The following is a 21,459-nucleotide window of genomic DNA, read 5'->3' as shown; positions in this document are numbered from 1 at the left end:
TCAGCGTTCAATTCTGATTATGCAGCATGATTTTTGATTAGTTTCAAGACATTTGGTTTTTGGCCGATTTTGACAAAAGTGAGAAGGCTATAGCCTTCCCACTTTTTCATTTTTGGACAAATCTCAAATTTCATTTAAAATATATGATTTCGATGCAGAATTAAATGCTGATCACGAAAATCATATTTATTTTTCAATGGTCCTTATAGTTTTGAAATAAAACATAAAAAACACAAGGCCGGTTTTATGTTGTCGGGCTTATTTTCTGTAATTTTTAATAAAACATCAAAAACAAATCCAATGAGCCTTATAGTTTTCTAATAAAACATGAAAAACACAAGACCGGTTTTATGCTGGCTGATGATGCTACGAGATGTCTGGCAAGGGGAAAAGGGGGTATCAAAATACATCAAAGCTGAGATTTTTTACATTTTTCAAAGATAAGAAAGTTAGGTTCATAATTCCAAACAACAGGGTAGCAGAGAAAATAATTTTCTCGAACTGTATTAAATATAAGAGCCTTTCGAATTTCTTGACATATTTATCTTTTAAATATTGGCGAAGACGATATTTTTTTTAATAATTTCGACCATACGGTTCTTTCTAGTGCATTGTAGACTAGAAATTTGCAACACAAAGGCTATTGTAGATCGAACTTACGTTCCTTTTGTTATTAGGACTTGTTTTTTTCACGAGGGCGGATACCTTCTCTTGACGTCAATAAAACAGTTGTTTTTCTATTTTGCTCCTTTTCACCGACAACTTGTTTGCGAACTTGCGTCAGTAATTCAAGGTTATACACACCAGTTCCTCCTAAAGCTGATTTTTAAAACATACCACTCATGTTGTTTATTGAAAGAGAAAAAAAAATGTATATTTATATGTAATATGCTAGTCCTTAAAAAAAAAAAAGAAAAAGGAAACTAACCAAACCAGTTTGCCGATAGGATGTCTAGGGTACAAAATAATTCCCCAGCTAAATCTATGTCACCTTTTAGCCTCTCAGATCCGCTTTAAATCCGTCCTTCTCCTAAGTTCCGGGCTTTCCTAGCTATATTTCGGCTAATGGCTTTTTCGCTCAATTTCGTAATCGCAACATTTATTACCCTTAAATACGAGAGCGTAGAAACCTTGCTTCAGTACGTTGCTAGCAACCAACTGTGGATCAATAGTCTCCCCAACCAGTTGAGTAAACTTCTTCCAGTTTACATTTTAAACTATCATCGCTTCAACAACGGCAGTCAAAAACTAAAAGTTCAAGGTAACTACAAACCATATTAAACGTATATACCAGTTACCTGATAACTCAGGCTTGGAGCGCGTAAGGTGACAGTGCTCGATGACCTATCGGTATGGGTGATGGCGAAGAGGTCAAACTGCGATCAATAAATTAGTCGTCAGTGTGCGCGTTATTTTCCCTTTCTTTGACAATAATCTTCTTCCCAAGCTGGTTATGGATGAGTAAAGACCCAGATGTTATATCTTGCAGATGGTGTGTTTTGAGTTGGTGCGGATTTCCGGATAATCAACCTCTTTTTTAATCTGTTTGCAGGAATCATCTACAATGCTTAGCTACAAAACATTCTTCCAGACTCATGTTTGTCCGAAAATGAAGACGTTGGTCATTGTCTTAACTCCACTACTGCTCCTCCCATTAATTTTCAATGGAGCGGTAAGAACATTTTTAGCTACCCCAAATTCTAAATACAAAACAAAACAAAACAAACAAAAATACAATTATTTTATGAAACGATTAATAGGAGGCCAGAGCCGGTTACTGCGTCTTACTTATGACAATTTATTGGCTTACGTCGGCACTTCCCGAAGCAGTTACTAGTCTCTTGCCAATTGTACTTTTCCCGTTGCTGGATATTCTAAGTACGTCCGAAGTCTGCTCCCTCTACATCAAACAATCCAACATTGTCTTCTTTGGAGGCGTCGTGCTGGCACTAGGCGTCGAAAGATCAAATCTCCATCGTAGAATTGCTCTAAGAGTCATCGTTACTTTTGGCACCAATCCTCGATGGTATAACACCCGCTTCAAAGCCTTTACCTGCTGCTACATTTTCGAAACCTTTTGAACAGGTTGATGCTGGGGTTCATGGCAGTTAGTATGTCGCTGTCTTTGTGGATCTCCAATTCTGGGGTTACAGCCATGTTAATCCCAATTGTGGATGCGGTAGCAGATGAGCTGTTTCATGTAATAAATGCAGACATTTGCTAGAGATCCTTTAACGCAGTATGAATAACCTGTATAAATTTTAATCACCTGTTCTTTATAGGACTCCAACGACGTAGAAATGGGAGCCAATTGTCTGGCGCCTCAACATTCCTCTATTGCCACCCTTCAGGAGACGGCGCAGCCAACAAAACAATGGTAAAATCTTTTCATTATGTTATCCGATTAGTACTCAAGACATCTGATTCTTGAATTTCAATGTGACAGCAGTAGACCAAATGATATCAAGCGAAAGGTCAAAATTCCATTTCTCATAGCCGTCAGCTACGCAGCCAGCATCGGCGGAACGGGCACACTGATCGGATCCGGAGCACCTTTGGCATTTAAAGGAATTTTTGAAGAGTAAGAAAACGAAAATAATAATATAATGCGATTGTTTGCAATAGAGCGTGTATACTTTACCAGGTTGTACGGTTCGGACACCGGACTAAGCTTTGCTACTTGGATGGCCATTGGTTTACCCGTTGCATTAATCACCACTCTTCTGGCTTGGATTTGGCTTCAAGTTTTGTTCGCGGCTGACTTCAAGTATTACAATCACCAAAGAGGCTAACTGTCGAAACAATAAAAATTAATTTGTCAACTAATTCCAGGTCAACTGGAGATGAAGACTGTGGTATGAGGAGCAAAGAGGACATCAAGACGTCCATTCGAAACCAATACACAGAGCTAGGACCAATGAGCTACTACGAGAAATCCATTCTGTTCCTGTTCAGTTTGCTCATCGTGTTGTGGGTCTCGAAGGATCCTCAGTTCATGCCTGGTTGGGAAGATCTGTTTCATCAGGAGTAAGTTTTTTTTTTTTTTTTCATACTTACATACCACCGGCTGATTAACTTATGAACAATGTCTGATAGGAATCGGATTGGAGACGGCACTGTAGCCATTGCCGTTGTTGTTCTCGCTTTTATTCTGCCATCCAAGCCTAATTTCTGGTGTTTCAGCAAAGCGGGCGAAGGTAACGACAAAAAATTATTTAGATAGAATTAAAAATCGCCAATGAGGCTTACCGGAAGTGACCGTCTTCATTTTAGAATCCTGCTCCAATCCAGCTTTGCTAGAATGGAATTACGTCCAGAAAAAATTCCCATGGAGCGTTCTTCTTCTTCTAGGCGGCGGATACGCCATCAGCGACGCTTCTAAAGTCTCTGGACTGTCTGTCCTGCTCGCCAACTATCTTTCTTCTTTGGCTACTTTGCCTCCATTCGTCTTTATGTTGATCATGTGTTTCCTGACCTCTGCTATTACGGAAATAGCTTCAAACACAGCAATCGCGTCCATCCTGCTTCCCATAGTAGCCCAGATGGTATGATACATTCTGCAATTTTAGGATGACCACAAACTTGATTATTAACATCTTTCGCTCGCAGGGCGAAGTCACTAAATTGAATCCACTTTACCTGATGATTCCCGTCACCATCAGCTGCTGCCACGCCTTCATGTTACCGGTGGGAACACCTTCGAATGCCATGGTCTTCTCAGCTGGCAAAATGAAACCTGGAGATATGGTATTACATTTCTAACCAACTGTTTGAATACAAAAAAATGTATCATGTAATTATTTTTTTACAGATTAAAGCTGGAGCAGTTATGAACATCATCAGCATCTGTGTTCTCTGTACCTTCATGGAGACATTCGGTGTTGCAATCTTTGGTCTCAACAATCCGCAACTGTCAAGCTGTATCGAAGAACTTATCTAGCTGAATCAAAGATATTTACCGATTCGTCCGCAGGCATCTTGAATCGATAGAAAAAGGAATATGATTTCTTCCATGGCTTTCAAAGTCTGCCAAAACAAAAGGCAATTCGTCATTTTAGTTACTTCAATCCAGTTATTCCCGCAAATGTTCATCAGGATCACACCTAAAAGGTAAAAGGGATGGTCTGTTAAAATGTTGAACATTTACTGTTACGCTTTGTAAATAGCGAAGTCATAAATTGTTGTGTTAAGTATAAATAAATCTGATTCACTTAAGATTTGAAAATGTGTTTTAATCATTACACAAAGACTTAGCATTCCACTTCACCGCGGGCTCGCGCAGATAACTAACATTACCATAGCAAGTATAACTGCAAAACCTCCAGTTATCAAAGACTCGAATTGTACTAGTTCTAGGCACAAAATACATTTCCGCCTTTGTTGGAGTTGCTGACGTCAACTTTCATTAGAAGATAACAAAATTGAAACGTTGATGTTGCAAAGTATGCATTGTACCTTGTGCGGCCGGTCATCCATCAAAACCTTTAGAATTTTGGCAAAGGCGAAAGTGAACGCGTTGCTAATTAAAATCAGCTGATTGTTATCACTAGTTTGTTGCTTGCCTACAATAACTGTAAGCTGACTTTGTGAGCGTTAGAAGAGGGACGGGGGGAGGATTGAAGGGTGTGGAGCAGGCTTATTTCCTGAGGGAGGATTGGCCATGGCAGCCGCCGTGATTGTGCCAAAAACAGTACAATATATACGAGCACATTCTCTTCAAAGGAAGCTTTTGTCATCAGAATCCACTATTGTGCGAATTCCCTAAATTGAACCCTTTCATCATCATCATCATCGTCGCTGTAGCAGTAAGTAGAAAGCAAAATGAGCAAAAGCGAGCCAAGTTGGCCGAGTCAAATGAATATAAGCTGAAGCTCCAGTGAACGAGAATTGCTGCCCCCCCCCCTCCTCCACCCCCCTTACGAATCTTTGAACTTTGGTAAATACGCGAACGATAGATGGGTAGCTGGACAGAATGTTACTCAAACTCTTTGAGGCGAATCATCTATCTATCTTATATATTTGAGCAGGCTCTGTTGATGAAAGTTCAACCGTGAGCAACGCGAGGCGGAAACTCCTCAAACGAAGCGCAAGTTCTCCTCTTATTCGAAACAGATAAGACAGAAGAGCGGAGGGAGGCAGTGGCAAGCCGTCGGCGGATTCGATTTCTGGGCGAATGCGGACGAAATGCGAGTGTGCCCATCCTTTTACAAGAGCAACTCAGTTAATCGTTCCGGGTGATTGCCTTTGCCTAGATACTGTCCAACTTAAAAGATCAACAACGTTAAGCCTGGACACGTACACGAGAATGACACGGAACACTTGCTCCTAGTAATTCCCGTCCCCCTCCCCCCAATTATTCAGCCGATTCTTTTCTTGTTTCCTCTTGCCGTGCGCAAGCGCTTCTCTTTTAACTAACTTTTTAGCGTATAAAAACGGGGCACATAAGAAGGTTCTACTAGGCCTATCACGAAAAGGGGTGTAGTAAAGATTGCTCTTCTTTCGCGTACGCGTATTGGCTATTCGCTCGGCCTACATGTTCCTATCGATAGGGCGCATGTGTACGTTGCGTTGTGTGGGGAGAGGGCGGAGAGGCGGGGGAGGCATGAAAAGAGAGATAAAGAGTATGAAGGCCGTCGAGAAGAATTGAAGAAGCGCTCACGCGGCCTATCATTGGTTCACAATCAATGCGCAAAAAGGTGGGGCCCTTTTAAGGAAATCCAGCGATGTCGGTGGGGGAGTCGGCGCAGATTCTCGTCCTATAAAATAGGCCCAGTCGGCGGAAGCCATCATGGATGGTAGGCGGAGTGAGCCGTGATCGACAGCAAGCAGGGCGAGGGAACATTACAAAAATATTGACTAAAATTTTTTTACCTGTTTATATCAAGCGCGACAGAAGAAAATAGGGGGGTTGACACAATTTCCACAATGGAATATTATGGCAAATGGCACCGCATACTGAATAGAATGTCATTTGCATTCCAAAGCTGTTGACTGCTCACTCCATTCTCGTATTTCATTTCCTTCGTCCGCTGTTGCACAACATAAATTCCTGTAGTTTTCGGATGCATTAAAAATGAAATTAGAATGATTTAGTAGCACGCAGAGCGGTGCACAACGCAATGAAAAGATATGCCACATTACCCACCCAAAATGCTGTACTTTCAAGCAATGCTTAATAATGAGCTGAAAATTGAAAGTTATGGCAAAACGGAGATAAACGGACTTTGTTTTTCAAACATTCCGTCATGAATAGAAACCCAACCCCTCGTGATGATTCCCTGAAGTTCCAATTACTGATGTCAAAAAGGTACTAGCGATATTTATGCATTATTTCTAAAATGAAGATTGCAGTCCGCCAGGAAAGAAATCAACATTTTCAGTTCCCAAACCCTAAAATTAATCCGCTTTCGCTGTTCAGTAAACTTAAACTTGTTTTTGTTAACGGTGCCCGTCTTGATCTGAAAACAGCCAACGTCTTTTCAGGTTTGAGTCACAGATGGCGTTGCCTACCTAAACTTTCACCCTTTAAAAAAACCTTTTTCTCTCCCATCTCTATTGAAAAGGCCATCTTACAATGGCATAATCCTAAAAAGATTTTGAAATAACTATTTTCAAATATAAGAAAAACACCAAAAAAAAAACTTCAAGAAAAAATAAACAAAACAAGAAAATATTAATAACTTGTGATCGAATTCGTCAGGTAAACAAGACGCATCGAGTAAACAAAAACAACGCCGTAACCATAGCCGACCGCAAAGGGAAGGCTAAGAAGCATCCAAAGGCTCGATGACTCGACACGTAATCGGAATGCCTTTGATATTTGCCGCTAACATCTCACAACAATACCACGGCCGCGCAAGAACAAGAACCGCAACAAGACGAGTCGGTGTTTTGTTGACGGCTAAAAACAACAAGCCCGACCCATTGGTCGTGCCGCCTAGCGTTTAAGATTGCCTATACCCAACACACCGCAACTGCGGTTTTATCCTTTGGTAATGGTTCACTCGAATTCGATCTTTTAAACATACAGACGAAAAGTACGCGTCTTTCCGACAACGAAAGCGCAACAAAAGTTTTAGATTTTACAAAAAAAAAATTAGTCATTAAATTACGCACCTGTTCTCGATCACGTCTCGACATCGTAACCGGATCCATCAGATAGCAAGGCAACAATGTCAGTCGCCTTTTCTTCTCCAGACTTTGTTTTCTTCGGCATTTAAAAGCAACTGACCGCAGACACTGCGTTCCACTAGGATAAACAAAAGAGAAAGAACAATCAAAATTTGACTAACATGAAGACATTGTTTACGAAAAAAAAAAAAAAAAAAAAATTGTGTGTGCGCAGTCAACTAGTGTTGCAATGTATACACACCAAGTCCTTTTGGTCCGGATGTAAGTTCTATGGTTTGACACCGGACAAGGGTAATTAAATACAAACGGCGGTGGTGGTGGTGGCGGATGCTACAATTGTCATCCGAAAAGTAAACACATGCAGTCCCGTATATCACGCGGCTACTGCATCCGTCATCACGATTCACTCTCACCACCGTCAATTCAATCTGTGTGCCAACACCGTGATGGCCTCCGCCCCGGATGATATCGTTAAACATGGAGGAAATAAAAATGCAGGCACACAACTACACAAAAGAGGAAATAAAGAAAACAAATAAATTTAACTCAAACAACTACCTTTCTACTACGCCAGAAAATGTCAATAAAAGCAAATACCTAGAGGAAAACAAGATGCTCAACCCGCTGTTTTAAAGTAATTGCGATCTCCTTTTGCGAATAGCGGTCTGTGATTTGGCCCAGCTCATGTCTAATTCCGTACATCTGCTTCTACACTTATCGTTTCATGCGGTAGTCTATCAAACGGAACGTGGGCGTGAAACCGGCCGTCGTTAACGTGGCGCCCCTGCTGTCCAAACAAAAGAAAATGGGCGATGAAACAAAGGTAACAGCTAGAAAGAAGAAATATGAAATAAAATCCTATTTAAAAACAAAAAAGAGTTTTGTGATGAAGGGCGGCCGGCACGCCATACATTTTCAAAAAGTTGGATAGCTGTCAATCCACACAAAAAGTTTACATATGAAAACGCAAAGGTGCAGTCGACGACCACCGGGATCGTCAGTAGCAGGGGACGGGGAGAGGAAAAAAAAAATGATTCGAAAAAAAAACATGTGGAAGGTGGAGAAGAAGGGAAAAGTATGGCGCATGTTTTATTCCCGCGTGCAACGCCAACCAGCCTATTAAAAGGAAGAAAAAAATTATAAATAATAATAATAAATAAAAGCGACGAACAGGCAAGGACGCGCGCGCGCACATGACAGATGTCACCGTGCGCTGATGACCGTTTCACGTGTGTCAGATGCGGCCGGGACTCTAGTACTGCATGTGTTTATCCAGTTTTTTTTTTCCCCTACTTCAATTCAGAAAAAAAAGTTTCAGTGCAACATTTAAAATAAGGAAAAAATAAAAAGATGAGCTACATTATACATTCCCTGGTCGGACCTGCGTGACTCTTTTTCACAATACTTTTCCCCCCTCTCCACCCTGCATTAAATCATCATTTTTCGTTTCCTTTGTTGTCTTCCTCGTTAGCTATTGGCATAAAGAAGCGAAACGCGCGTGATGTTCACATCGAAAGAAAAGGAGAATGTTTAAACTTTTTCTTTTTAAGGTTGCATTATCCTTACGGTTTTTAACAGTTTTTCTCCCGCGGTAGCACAGCGTGCCAAACTGCACGCTGTTCTATCTCGCGCAAGTGTTGATGAATACATCAACGTTGTTGTTGTTTGGTGAAAAGCTCATAAAAAGAAAAGGTGAGTGATGAAGAGAGTCGTTCCGCAGACATGGCTTTTACGACACGTTTCGTTCCTTTTTTTTTCTCTCTCTTCCTTTTTATTCTTTCTTTTTTTTTTTTTTTTGAAGAATAAATCAAATGAAATGACGGAATTGAGCTACTGGACGGGAGCGTGAGACCGGTCCGCTCTGTCGGTTTGCGTCGGCGACCCTGATGACAGGTAAAAAGAAAAGGGTTGTCCCCATCGCGTCCCACCTGACTTTTTTTTTTAATCAAATAATAATAAATAAAAGACCTTGTGTTCTCCCTTCGATGCAATTAAGCCGTAAAAAATGAATCGAGTTGTTGACAGGGCCGCTCCTGAACTTTTTTCCTTCAAAAAAAGCCCTGGAGGTATTTTCGATTCAAAGATCCCGATGTGTGGAATCTTCATTTTACTACCTTGTTGTCCACTTACAACAAACAATACGATGACCAAAAAAACATGTTCTGCTGGACAGTGGGAGAAATATAACATCTTCAACAAGAAATAAACGTAATTCTCAAAGCTTACGTGGAGGTTTGGATTTTTTGACAAATATGAGTCAAGCTTGTTAGTTACGGACTTTATGACAGACGACGTTTTCTAGAGACAACCCCCCTCCCTCATTTCCCTTTTTGTTTTCTAGTGTCATTGGAAAACTTTAATTCTCTTGGACAAGCCCTTGAAAATAAAAAAGGGACATACAAATATTAAAATATCTTCGTGTTCTTAGGGTGTGTAATTAGCCAGGACAAGATAATTTTCAGTGAAATAGTAGAAACAAACGCTAAGGAGTCCAGCCCCTCGTGGACCGAAAGATGAAACGGATCAACAAAAACTCTAGTTACGTCGGACTTCGTGAAACCCCAATATACTTTAGTTCAAAGAGGATTGCTAGTTTCAAATCCCACATCGAGCAACAAGTATCACATAATGTTGTGTGTCTTACCTTATGATGAGCCTGTGGTGCCATGGAAGACATCGGGCACAGAATACACTAAAGAAAAATCAGCAATTAATTTAAGTTATCATCGTAAAGTCAATGAATAGATTTACTAAGTTGTACTGTAATACCTGATGGTCTGTTGACAAGGGGTTCCTTGAAAATTATAAAAGTTTTATGTTTTCCCAATTGAAAGGAAAAACTAAAATGGGCTTCCAGACTAACGACGACCTTACAATTGGCCCATCGAGAAAGACGGCCACTACAAGCCACACGTGGCAGACCATGCAGAAAAATGGAGACAGAATAATTTATTTTAACAGCTTATAAAATTATTTGCACCACGACCAAAAATGAGGCGTGACTTACCACGAAAAGCTTCTGCGTAATTTGATACCAATACCAAATAATTTGATTAACCAAGCACGTATCACTGAATCCTCCAACTACATTAATACGAACGAATGTGACACCCTTCAGTCGTCACAGCAAACAGGTGACGCCAATTAATGAGGAGTGGAAAGACGTTGCAAATTTTCCTAATACTTGTCTGTTTTCTGGCGGGAATGGAAGTGCAACAAATGAATACGAACAATGCTCGTGCTCCTTCATTCGATCTCGTTGTTCCCCATTTGTTGACACTTCGTCTGTTCGTCAGACGTACTCAAGACACTTTACAGGAATGGGGTATTTCCTGTTGGCATTAAATATACTGATACGTCAAGATGATATGATCTGTAAATTACAGATTTATGACTTACGGCTTGGCTGTTTAATGCATGACGTCCCCAGGAGAACACAAACACAAAGAAAAGACAATGGGGAGGAAGAAACAAAAAAGCTTTGTACATTTCAGTCTTTTTTATTTCTTCCGAGTACTTAATACATTATCTTTTCTTCAATCAAAATAACGACTGCACATGAGATAGGATTTAAGGCGGCTCAACATGAACTACGTTTCTTGTTTCTTTTATTTCTTTATCGCCACCCGGTGGAGTCTTAAGAGGGGTAAGTGATGGCTCTGTTACGACTGTTTGTGTGCATCATGGGAGGGCACAGGTACAAGCATACAGGTAGCTCTACTCAATGCATCACCGGTGGTCTTTGATGATGATAGGATCAGACTAAGGAGAATTCCAAGGGTGAAGTTATATTAATAATGCACGAGGGAGTATGAAAAAAAAAAGAGGATCGAATGTATTACAGACTAGCAGAAGAATAGAACCCCACTCAAAATGGCTGTCTGCTTTGAATACCAATAGAATGTGAGTTGGATGGTAGGCATTGGAGAGCAAGAGTGCAATGCATTTGGCTGTCTTTTGATTGAATCACAGATGGTAAGAGAGTGCCAGTTAAAAGTGGTTGCTGTTACCGAATAATAATGTGTTGTACGACTGGCAACATCCTTAGATGGCACCACCTCCAGCCGAACAAGAGAAAAAGAAATGCAATCAAAGTGGGCAAAATGAACTTTACTTGCCTGTCAGTTGAAAATGTCACGACACTTTATCGAAAGTGAACCCTCTTTTCATCTGCATTTCATTCGATTTATTATTTTTCTTTTTGATCTCTCACAGGGTTGCCAGACTGATGGAATTCCTGTGTCAGATTTATGCAAAAAAAATGGCTTGATTCATTCACTGCAATACCTTGTGAGAAAAAGGAGATGCTGATTCGTATATATTCTTTTTCAATTTCGTTTATTCCACTTGTCTTGTTGTCAACTACACGGACACGATAAACGAGACAGACACAGTGAACAAAAAGATCAAAAATAATAAAACAAAAAATTGCGCACAAAAATGGGGAGGAGCTAACGTATGTAGGAACACAGAGCCATAAGATTTTTTGATGAGAAAATGTTCATACTGTTTTGCTGTTTTTCTTTTTTTGTGGGCCATGATGTAACACAAGTCGACAAAAGAGAAGGGCAAACGGCTGTGTAGTGGAGGAAAAACGAAAACAAAAAAAATTGAAGACGTAACAGTTGTTGGCGGCAGCTATCAAACATCTTTTTTTTTTTTGGATTGGGGGGGGGGGGGCAGGGAGAGAGAAAAAGATACATTTTTTTTCCAAACGCAAGATCTGACCATGGATTATGACACGAACGAAATACAAAGCTTTGAAAATTTATTTTTTTTCTATTTTTCCCCGAAGAAAAATGTACGTGAACATTGGTTTTTGTCTCCTTCCAAGAGTTACGAAAAGAACATAGCAACAGGCATTTTTTTTATGTATTTATAATAAACGGGACTTCTTTTTTGTTTTGTTTTCACGACGCACTCTCACGAATTTTTTTTTTCTTTGTTTAATTTTTTCTTTTCTAGTTTTGTCTCGGCATTTGCTTTTTAGCATCACTTACATACACGATCAGTTACACCATCGAGATCCAGCTTCAAGCTCGCACGAATCAAATTGTGTCATTTTTCTTTTTTGCTTTTTTTTTTTTTGTTAAACAGGAGAAGGAAAAGAATTTTTTGAAAACGTTAAGAAACAAGATTTACTAGAATTTGAATGAATGGCTGCGCGGAGCGTATTGGGGTTGGCCATCCATCATTGGATGCGCGGGTTCGAAACTGGGACGCGCAGGATTTTCAATCAATTTTTTTTTTCTTATCGAACATAAAAGACACACAATTTTGAGTATTGTGGACAGCACAGTTCCACTAGTATTCTTTTTCTTTCTTTTCAATTATTATATAATATACGACGAAAAAGTGAGAGACATCCGAAACTGACGATCGCGATTGTGAAAGAAAAAAAATTCCGCATTCATTTTCACATATTCAAATTTTTTTTTGGTTTTCCTTTTTTTTTTTTTTTTTTTTTTTTTTAATTGGCCTTGATATTTTAAATGTACGTACGTATGTTTTTAATAGAGCTTTTTTTTTCTTTACCGGGAGACTAAACGAAAAAATATTTGGGCGTTATGAACGATTGAATCTAAATTTCAAAAACGAGGAAATTCATTTTGAGATCCGCGCGAAATAAAATTTTGTTAAAACTTTTTGTTCACGTCACCGGGGGGGAGGGGGGAAGAGGAAATTTGAAAGCCAAACTTAGAAAAGGTGAAAGAAAGAAAAATAAAAACAGAAACAGGTAGTGTTGTCTTTAACTTATTGAATCGACTTGTTTTTCTTTTACGAATCCTGGACTTCCATGATTGTCTCGGATAGGAAAAAAAAACAAAACAAAGCGTTCGGGAGTGGACAGCAGAGAGCTATTGTTGAATGAGTTGAAAAAAGATTGGTTAGAGATGTGTGCCGTGAGAGGGAGCACAATCTCTGCTCGGCATCTGATTGTTGGCAAAGAAAATGAATTACGGTAGAAGGAGGAATCGATACAAGTTTACGTTGAAAAAGCAAACAAAAGGGAATTATTAATGATAATAGTAATAATAATAATGGTAATAATAATAACAAAAACAAGTGATAGACGATGTTCGAATTAAGGGCTAGACTGTAGGATAAAACGGATGCTCTATCAGTCCGTCTCGTCAACAAGTAAAGTCTGCTTTCGTACAAAGATATATAGGCATCATTGATTTCTTGAAGTGTGTCCGTCTACAAGTACCCGTCGTCGTATCGCATTGGTCTGCCTGTTTGGATTCAAATGTCCCTAATCAAATGAGCCGAATTTTTTTTTTTTTTTTTCTTTTAAAGATCAGAGGCAGAAAACACCAGTCCTTTTTTTTGTTTTGTGTTACGATACCAGTCTAGGATTGGCTTAGAAAAAAATGCGGATCGAAAAAAGGTTTGAAACCGTTTTGGGACGTCATTTAGAAAAGGATAAGGACCTTAAAACTTAACGCCATACGTTATTATGATATACAATTCACTGATGCAATAGGAGAGTCGAGACATCTAGAGAGACCAGGATTTTAAAAAAAAAAAAAAAATGGGGGGGGGGGGGGGGGGGGGGGGGGGGGGGGGGTGAAAGAAAACACAGAAATATATCAGTTACACAAATAATCTAGCCACGACATCAGATAGTCCCCGGTATAGGTACAAGTATAATGAAACATAACATATTTTTTTGTTTAAAAGAAGACAACTCTGTTTCGTTTTTTTTTTTAAAAGAAAGAAATCAAATGATCCATCCTTCCCCCTTTAAAAGAAACAGGACATTGTCGAAGCTGCTGGATGTCGTCGCAGACACGTTCTTCCTTTCAATTCCAAAGGAAAACAGATTTCATCGGCTTCCCCTCACGCAAAAACAGACACACACGCACACACAAACGATTGAATCAAATGGGTTGGGGATACAAAGAAAAGAGGTAACAAAATACATTGGGATGAGAGAGACACTTTGAGTCAAGGCGCGACGAACGTGAGTTTTACCGCGAAAACAAATAGACGATTATTACTATTAACTCTTATTTTGTTTGTTTGTTTTTTTTTTACCCTCCTCGTTTTTTTTTTTTTTTTCTTTTCCATAATTTTTTTTCTTCTTTTCATTAGAAAGAATTGACACTTTAGACAGGGACATTGAACCGTGCACGATTAGCTTTCGAGTTTGTTTTGTTTTTTTCATTCCTTACTCAGGAAATTCGAAATCAAAAAACGCTAAAATGATAAACAATAATATTTGGGAAAAAACAATACAATTTGAATACGTTTCAAAAAACATTTGCCTTCTTACATTCCGCTCATTTGTTTGTCTCCAATTAGATTTTGTGCTATTCTTACGTGTCTCGTTTGAGTACGACGTCGTGTCAATGCGGAGTCTGTTGTTGGTGCTGTTGTTGCAAGTGATGTTGGCTGGCCTGCTGGTGTTGGTGGTAGGCCGCCTGCGACGATAGGTGCTGACCAACCAGGTGGTGCTGTGAGTGCTGTTGCTGTTGTTGCTGCTGCTGCTGTTGTTGTTGTTGCTGCTGTTGCTGGTGAATCAGATGTTGCTGTTGCTGCTGCTGCTGTTGTTGTTGCTGCTGCTGCTGCTGTTGTTGCTGCTGCTGGAACTGAATCTGCTGCTGGTGGAGGTGGAGCGCCGGATGCGGTTGCGGCAGGGCGAAACCGAGCGCTTGATGAAGTCGGATGGCCTGTTCCAGCCTAGAATCCGTGTAACCGACAGAAGCCGACGAATGGTGGATGCCACTGCCGTGGCTGTGCGCTCCCGATGCCGAAGCGGCCGCCAATCTCAAAACGGCTTCAACTCCGGCCGCTTGGAGGCGACGAGCCACGGCGGCTTCTTCGGCCGTCAACGCCGCGCTGGAAGAGTCGTCTTCCATGTCGACGGCGCCATTGTTGCCGTTCGCTGTCGCTGCAGCCGCTGCCCCTCCTCCCTGTTGTTGTTGCTGTTGCTGCTGCATGGCGTCGTTGAGTTGTTGCACCGACATGGCCGCCCCTTGGCCGAAACCCACCGATTGAGACGAGCCCAAATTCATGGCCGATCCCGCGGCTGTCCGTCCGCTGGGGCTCGTCAGTCGGTTGTTGTTCATGACACTGGCGTGAGCAGAAGACGGCCCTGTGGCCGGACTAGGAGCTGCGGCTACCGCCACAGCCGGACTGGCTCCCGTTCCAGTCGATGCGGCTTCGAGACCGGCGGCTCCGGCCGTGCCGTGTCCCGAATCGGCATCGGAATGGTGACTCGTCGGGCCAGCCGAAGGGCCCGGTCCGGGTGATTCTCCTCGCTCTCGAAACCGTCGCTCGGCGGCCGCTCTCGACAGCATGTACTGCGCGGCGAATTGATGTTTCGGTTCCATGCGCATTTGTTCCATGTGAGTTAATAGGCCTAAAGAAAATTTCAAAAAAAAAAAAATAAAATAAATAAATAAATAAAAATAAAGAAAATGAAGGTAACACAGTCACTTCAAAAGACGGTCAATAAAAAAAAAAAGGAAGGGAGAATTGTTGATGGATATACGTCGTCGAGCTGGAACACACGTAAACGTCAAGGTAAAAAACAAAGAAACAAATAAAGGAGCAAAGTCAGTAGGTAAATCGTTCTGATGCATGTCCGTTGCGCCACTTCATTGAATCACACAAAAATGCTATTCGGAGCCAATTGCTAGCGGTGCATTAGATTACATAATAACAACTTGCCCGCCTTCACCATTTTCTAGTCTCCCCATTTTCTACCAGTGCACGTCCGTGTCATCATTTCGAATGTTTTATTTTGATTCTTTTTTTTATGGAATATATATATATAATACAGTCGGAAAGCCCTTGCTTCGTTTCCCTTTCGCTATCTGTCTGTGTGTGTGTGTGTGTGTGTCTCAGTTTAAAAAACGATTCGACCACAGGAACGAACCGGCAAGGGCCACAACATGATACATTATGCTGATTATGTAAATAGGCAGCCAAGGGAGGCAAACTCTTTGATAATATAGCGAGACACAGAGCGACAGAAATATTTCATTAAACAAAACAAAACAAAAACGGGAGACGGAAATAGATGAAAGCTTTGAAATTGAACATTTTGATGGATAGACCCACAAAAAGTTTATGAGTTAACCAGTCCAACGAAATTGACTGAAGCACATGTGTTTTTTTTTTTTATGTTCAATAACAACGGCCAATGTTTCAAAGAAAGTCAGTGTTTTAAATCAATAAAGCCTTGATTATTGCAACTGTTTTTAGCCGGGCCGAAAATTTACGGTCGGCCTTTTTTTTTTAATTTGTTTCATGTGGTGTAGTAATAACGAACGTTAACCAAGTCGGATGTGGTAGTCGGACAACAAACATGGCCGTCGGCGCGCGACGAATCATAGCTCACGTACGCATAATACAGCTGCCGCTTATGAAAAAAAACAAACAAAAAAAAACCGCTAAGGCCGCTATGAAAACGGCCAGACAATACAAGATAATACTAAAAAAAAAAAAAAAAAAAAAGGGCGGCCCAGCAAGTTGTACAACTCAACCACAACAGAAAGGGCTTTCTTTCTTTCTTTCTTTCAGTATGGCTATCTATTTGTTTTTTCATTTGCCCGATTCGAAAAATGTTTTATTGACATTGGAGAACAAGCAGCGGCCCAAACAAACGTCCATTGTGTTTCAATGGAAACCGGTCAAGCCTACCCCCTTCATCCACCCCTCTTATCCATTAGAAAAACAAAAAGAACCGGTCCAACAGCCTTTGCCCTGCAGCCATGCGTGAAAAAAATGGCAGTTGCACAATGTTCTATACGAAATTCGAGTCTACATGCTTTTGATGTTTAATAATAATAATAATAATCAATAAATAAATAAATAAAAAAAAAATTGCAAAAAGAAAAGAGGCTTTGGCTTACCGGTTTCGTGTGGAAAAACAGCCGGACAGATGGAGCAGGGCCACATGCGCAGGGCGGAGGTGATGTGGGCCGTCTCCGGATGAGCGGCCAGATGTTTGCGCAGGCTGCCCTCGTTGACGTAATGCTTGCCGCACACCGGACAGGCGTGCGTCGGTGCTCGTCGCTTGACGGCGCTGGGCGCCGGAGCCGAAACGGCCCAGCCGCCACCTACCCCGCCCGTCAAACTGCCCAGGCCGTTGATGACGTCCGACGCGACGCCCAGGCCGCTCAGCGACGCCGACAAGCTGCTGCTACTGCTGATCTGCTGCTGCTGATGCGCGTTCGATTGTTGTTGATGCTGTTGCGACGCCAGCAGCGACGACACCGACTGTTGTTGCTGGTGGACGTGATGGGCCAGCGATGGAAGCAGACTGTGCTGATGAGGCATCAACATCGACGAGCCGGCCGAACTTTCGCTAGTCGCAGCCGATCCTTCACCTACGTTTCGAATTTTTTCAAAAATGAAATCCATAAATGAAATTGATTGCAAAAATCTAAACTGTCTACATCTTAAATAAACGTGCCAATTTACTGAACGTGCGTCCACATTTGACATCAAAGTCCGTGAAACGAATGCGGGCAATTGAACGTTGAATTGCACGGCTCGCATTGTGCGAAGGCGCAACAGTATACAACACGGAACATATTGATCCCTTTCCTCTCTTTTACATTTCATTCGTTTCATTTCGGTGTGTGTGTGTGTGTGTGTGTGTGTGTGGCGACTTTTGATGCGCATCAAGAAGAAAGATGATTCGAATGATTCATGTTGTGTAGCAGCACGCAGGGCGATAGGGTAGTGGAGGAAGGGGGAGGGCATTGTGTAAATAACTCGTCGTGCTGAATTTGCGGGCGCTTCGTTCAAAAAGGGAATCACGACATCTGTTTGCCTATAGGCTGAAAAACGGAACGAACGAGGAGGAAAAACGAAAGCGGAAAAAGAGAGAGAGAGAGAGAGAGAGAGAGAGAGAGAGAGAGAGAGAGAGAGAGAGAGAGAGAGAGAGATATGTATGCTGAAAAAGAAGTGAGTTTTACACAGGGAGGAAAGGAGAAAGAGCTTAAAGAGCAAAAAAGAAATGGAATCAAAAGGAAGAGGGAGGAGAAACGGGGTGGTAGGACAGGGGGGACTTTTTAATCAAGTTGTCGGAATGGACTGCCGGAGCGGCACAGAAAGAGAAATAAATAATAATAATAATAATAATAATAATAATAATAATAAAAATAAGAAGGGAAAAAAAAAAGGAAAAAGAAACGGGGCGTCGCGACGCTTTCATCCGAGTAGACGCTAGCGACGCTTCCTCTGTTTTTTTTATGTCTCTCTCTCTCCTTTTAACTTTTGCATTTCTTTTATTCGCTTTTGACGTAGAAGCGAGTCTCATTCGATTTTCTTTTTTAGTTTCATTTTTCTTTAGAGTCCTCCCCACCCCACCCTTTTTTTCATTTCATCACCAAAAAAAAAAAAAATTAAAAAGCCTTTCTTGTCTAGCCCCTTCGGTCTCGCATTGATTTCTTCTTTTAAGAAACAAAAAGCAAAAAAAGATTGTCACGACGCCGAGGCTGCTCTCTTCCCCTTCTTGCTTTCTTCTTAAAAGTTATTTATTTAGCATATTTTTGCCGGGCGCCATTAGCGTCTCCAAACGGAATGGAACGACGCGTGAATACTTGCGATTTAAAACAAACAAAAAAAAAACAAAAAACAAGCGCAATTCTTCGTCGACGCTATCGCACTTATGCAGATTGCAATCATTCCAGCCTCTTTGTATAATAGCGTCGCCCCATCAGCAAAAGAAAAAAAAAAAAAACCGGTTCTCTTATTTTTCATTAACTCCGAATTTAAAATTGAACAAACTCGCGCACCTACTACGAGAGATCTTACCTATTATTATCTACCTGAGTTTTCGTTCTATCCTTGCGCATTTGCTTCACCTTTTTTTGTTTTTGTTGATTTTGTTTTTTTTCTTATTCATTTCTGATTAGATCCCCTTTTTATATTTTTTACTTTCCCTTTTTTACTTTGAACATTACCTCCCCCCCCCTCCCCTGGAGAGGGCTTGCGTACGAAGAGAGCGCACTATGTTTATGTTTATATATATATATATATATATATATATATATATCAGAGAGAGAGAACTATATATATAGTTGCTACGGCATCAATTCATTATCTACGGCTTCCATCTCCCTCTCTCTCTCTCTCTCTCTCTCTCCGTGTTGCCCTGATGAACGAGGAGACCTATGCCTACACGACGCGCATTTCCTACGACGTAACGAAAACAAAAAAAAAAGTTTGACTCAAGTCAGCCAACCAGAGCTTTTCTTTCAAACGCTTCCCAAATGTTTTCGCTGCTTTTACAATAGAGAGAAAGAGGGTTTTTTTTTTTTTTTTTAAAGGGAGGGCTCGGTATATGGAAACAAAATGTTACACAATGCTCGTTAAAAAACAAAACCAAAAACAACGTGATGCAATCAAAATTTGCTTCTATTTTAGACGACGTACGATGCTCGTTAAATCGAATTGAATTTAAAACAAACAAACATAACTTTTTATTTACTTTTTCTTTTGTTTTGAAGGGTTCGGTTAGAGGGGATCTATTTTGTTCACTTTCACGATGAAAATTTGAGAGAGGAAAACAATTTGAATACGAACCGAAATCATCGACAGGGTTTCTTTGCCTAGACGTAGTACAAATACCTAATCTATTCTTATTTTTATAAATACCTTTTTTTTTGTTTTTGGACGTCGGGAAAACAAAAGACACGCTATGGATTATACCCTACCCCGCAAAAAAGGAAAGGAAAAAAGAAAAAAGAAAAAAAAAACTATAAACATGAAAAACAACACCGCATATGTATGGCCACACCAGACGGCCTGATCCGCCACTGAATGTCGACGTTAAAACGCACATTGTAAGAGACATGGTCGCAGTTTTATGGCGGTCCCTTTCGAGTTTCTACACCTTCACTTGTTTTTAATTTGACATGTCTGGACGTTTGTGAATCAATAAAAAAAAACAAAAAAAAAAACAAACAAATGAAGACCAACAAAAAGCTAATCATTAGATTGAATTAAAGTTTATGGTAAATAGGCCTACCCTACATCGTCAAATGTACTGACACGAATGCAAAATAAAGAAAAAAAAAATGATCATATGAATATGATAAACTATAAATAAAAAAAGGGGCCTCATCTGCCGTGATTCGTGAAAAAAGGTGAGGCCGTGACGCAGTGGAACAATCACGGAAGTCGATTATTATATGCGTCTCAAAACGACCATCGTCTTTCTTCGCCCTGTTCCAACCATTTTTTTTTTTTTCGATCGTGTTCCAAAACGACTAAATAACTGCTAATGACGAGTGCAAACAATTGGCAGACTGTTGTCGTTATTACCATCACCGTGCCACTCGTTCTATTCAAGTTACATCACTCGCCCTGCGACATTTTGTCACAAAAAAAAAAAAAAAAAAAAAAAAAAAAAAAAAAAAAAAAAGAGACTTCGGATCGTATGCCCTCGAGCATTTTATGCGCAAAATGTTACAACACACAGACACACAAAAATGCTTCATTGACGACTGGGGTCTCCTCTTTTCATGTCAAATGAAATGAGGGGGTGAAAGAAGAGGAAGAGACATGAGGCAAGAAAGCGAAGGCATCAAGGCAAGACGTTTAGGTACAATTCAATTATGCAGATTCTTTATTCGTCCCGATTGCTTTTTTGGCGGTGTATTTAGCCACGGCCGACCAACCCTCCTCCCCGCTTTTTAACTTTCCTTTTTTTTTTTTTTTAGGGGTCTTCTCGTAGTCGACTCCTACACACACATACATACACTCTTTGGCCGTGGCCGCTTTCAAAATGGGAATCAATCAGATTTCTTTCTCCTTTCCCTTTTTTCTTTTTTTTTTTCTTTTTTTCGTTCAATTAATAGCCGAGACGTTCGAAAATGACATTTACAACATTTCTACCCTCTCGCGTACCCCGCAATTTCCCCTCTGGTGACGTGGATAATGTAGTCACTACGTGCGTAGGCTGAACAAGTGCATTCGATCTAACGCCATTTATTCATCGGCGTCTCTCCAACCCTCTGCCCTCCCTCTAACCAAAAATAAAACAACGCTGACACAGAAAATGGGCGAATGCCGATTTTTTTTTTTTTTTTTTTTTTCTTAAAACCCCCGGCAAAAGATTTAAAAGCATTTTAAAAAATAAAAAAAAGGAAAAAGAAAATGTGTGTTTACATTTCTTACCGGTCATGGAGGAGGTTCCGGCTGCAGCGACGACGTCCTTGTGGACGTGTTTCATGTGCTCCATCAAAGCCTCGTTGCCGAGAAAGAGTTTGTGGCATAGGGAACAGCATGTCGTGTTCGGTCCGCCAATCAGGGCCGCGTGCTGCAAATCAAACGGATGAAACAAAAAAAAAAAAAAAAAAA

At 40.7% G+C, this 21,459-nt stretch overlaps 1 protein-coding gene and 2 long non-coding RNA genes across 9 annotated transcripts in view; all 3 read right to left on the bottom strand.

The window, feature by feature from the left end:
- Window positions 1-346: 346 nt before the first annotated feature.
- Window positions 347-3,890, bottom strand: LOC132088146 (uncharacterized). Its single transcript, XR_009421419.1, has 9 exons — window positions 3,810-3,890; window positions 3,640-3,736; window positions 3,250-3,557; window positions 3,062-3,171; window positions 2,642-2,999; window positions 2,270-2,553; window positions 1,789-2,191; window positions 929-1,700; window positions 347-819 (listed from the first exon to the last, which is right to left on the bottom strand). It is a non-coding gene; the product is annotated as an uncharacterized LOC132088146 (long non-coding RNA).
- Window positions 3,891-3,899: 9 nt separating this feature from the next.
- LOC130695679 (uncharacterized) lies at window positions 3,900-10,266 on the bottom strand. Its single transcript, XR_009421420.1, has 7 exons — window positions 10,139-10,266; window positions 9,901-10,031; window positions 9,776-9,823; window positions 7,373-7,637; window positions 7,117-7,249; window positions 5,872-6,049; window positions 3,900-4,103 (listed from the first exon to the last, which is right to left on the bottom strand). It is a non-coding gene; the product is annotated as an uncharacterized LOC130695679 (long non-coding RNA).
- Window positions 10,267-13,701: 3,435 nt separating this feature from the next.
- Window positions 13,702-21,459, bottom strand: part of LOC130694610 (zinc finger protein rotund-like) — a 110,189-nt gene continuing 102,431 nt past the window's right edge. For 6 of the 7 annotated variants that reach the window (XM_059496246.1, XM_059496245.1, XM_059496247.1 and 3 more), the window contains 3 exons: window positions 21,268-21,418; window positions 16,998-17,474; window positions 13,702-15,499 (listed from right to left, as the gene is read on the bottom strand). In XM_059496246.1, coding sequence (XP_059352229.1) covers window positions 14,484-15,499; window positions 16,998-17,474; window positions 21,268-21,418 — 1,644 coding nt within the window. In that variant the 3' untranslated portion in view covers window positions 13,702-14,483. The remainder of the gene's footprint in view (window positions 15,500-16,997; window positions 17,475-21,267; window positions 21,419-21,459) is intronic. The other variant, XM_057517672.2, reaches the window with a different exon arrangement.

The sequence above is a fragment of the Daphnia carinata genome, chromosome 7 (assembly GCF_022539665.2).
Source record: "Daphnia carinata strain CSIRO-1 chromosome 7, CSIRO_AGI_Dcar_HiC_V3, whole genome shotgun sequence".
NCBI classification, from domain to species: Eukaryota; Metazoa; Arthropoda; class Branchiopoda; order Diplostraca; family Daphniidae; genus Daphnia; species Daphnia carinata.
Note: the sequence above shows the minus strand (reverse complement) of the source record. Positions and strands in the feature narration are given on the sequence as shown.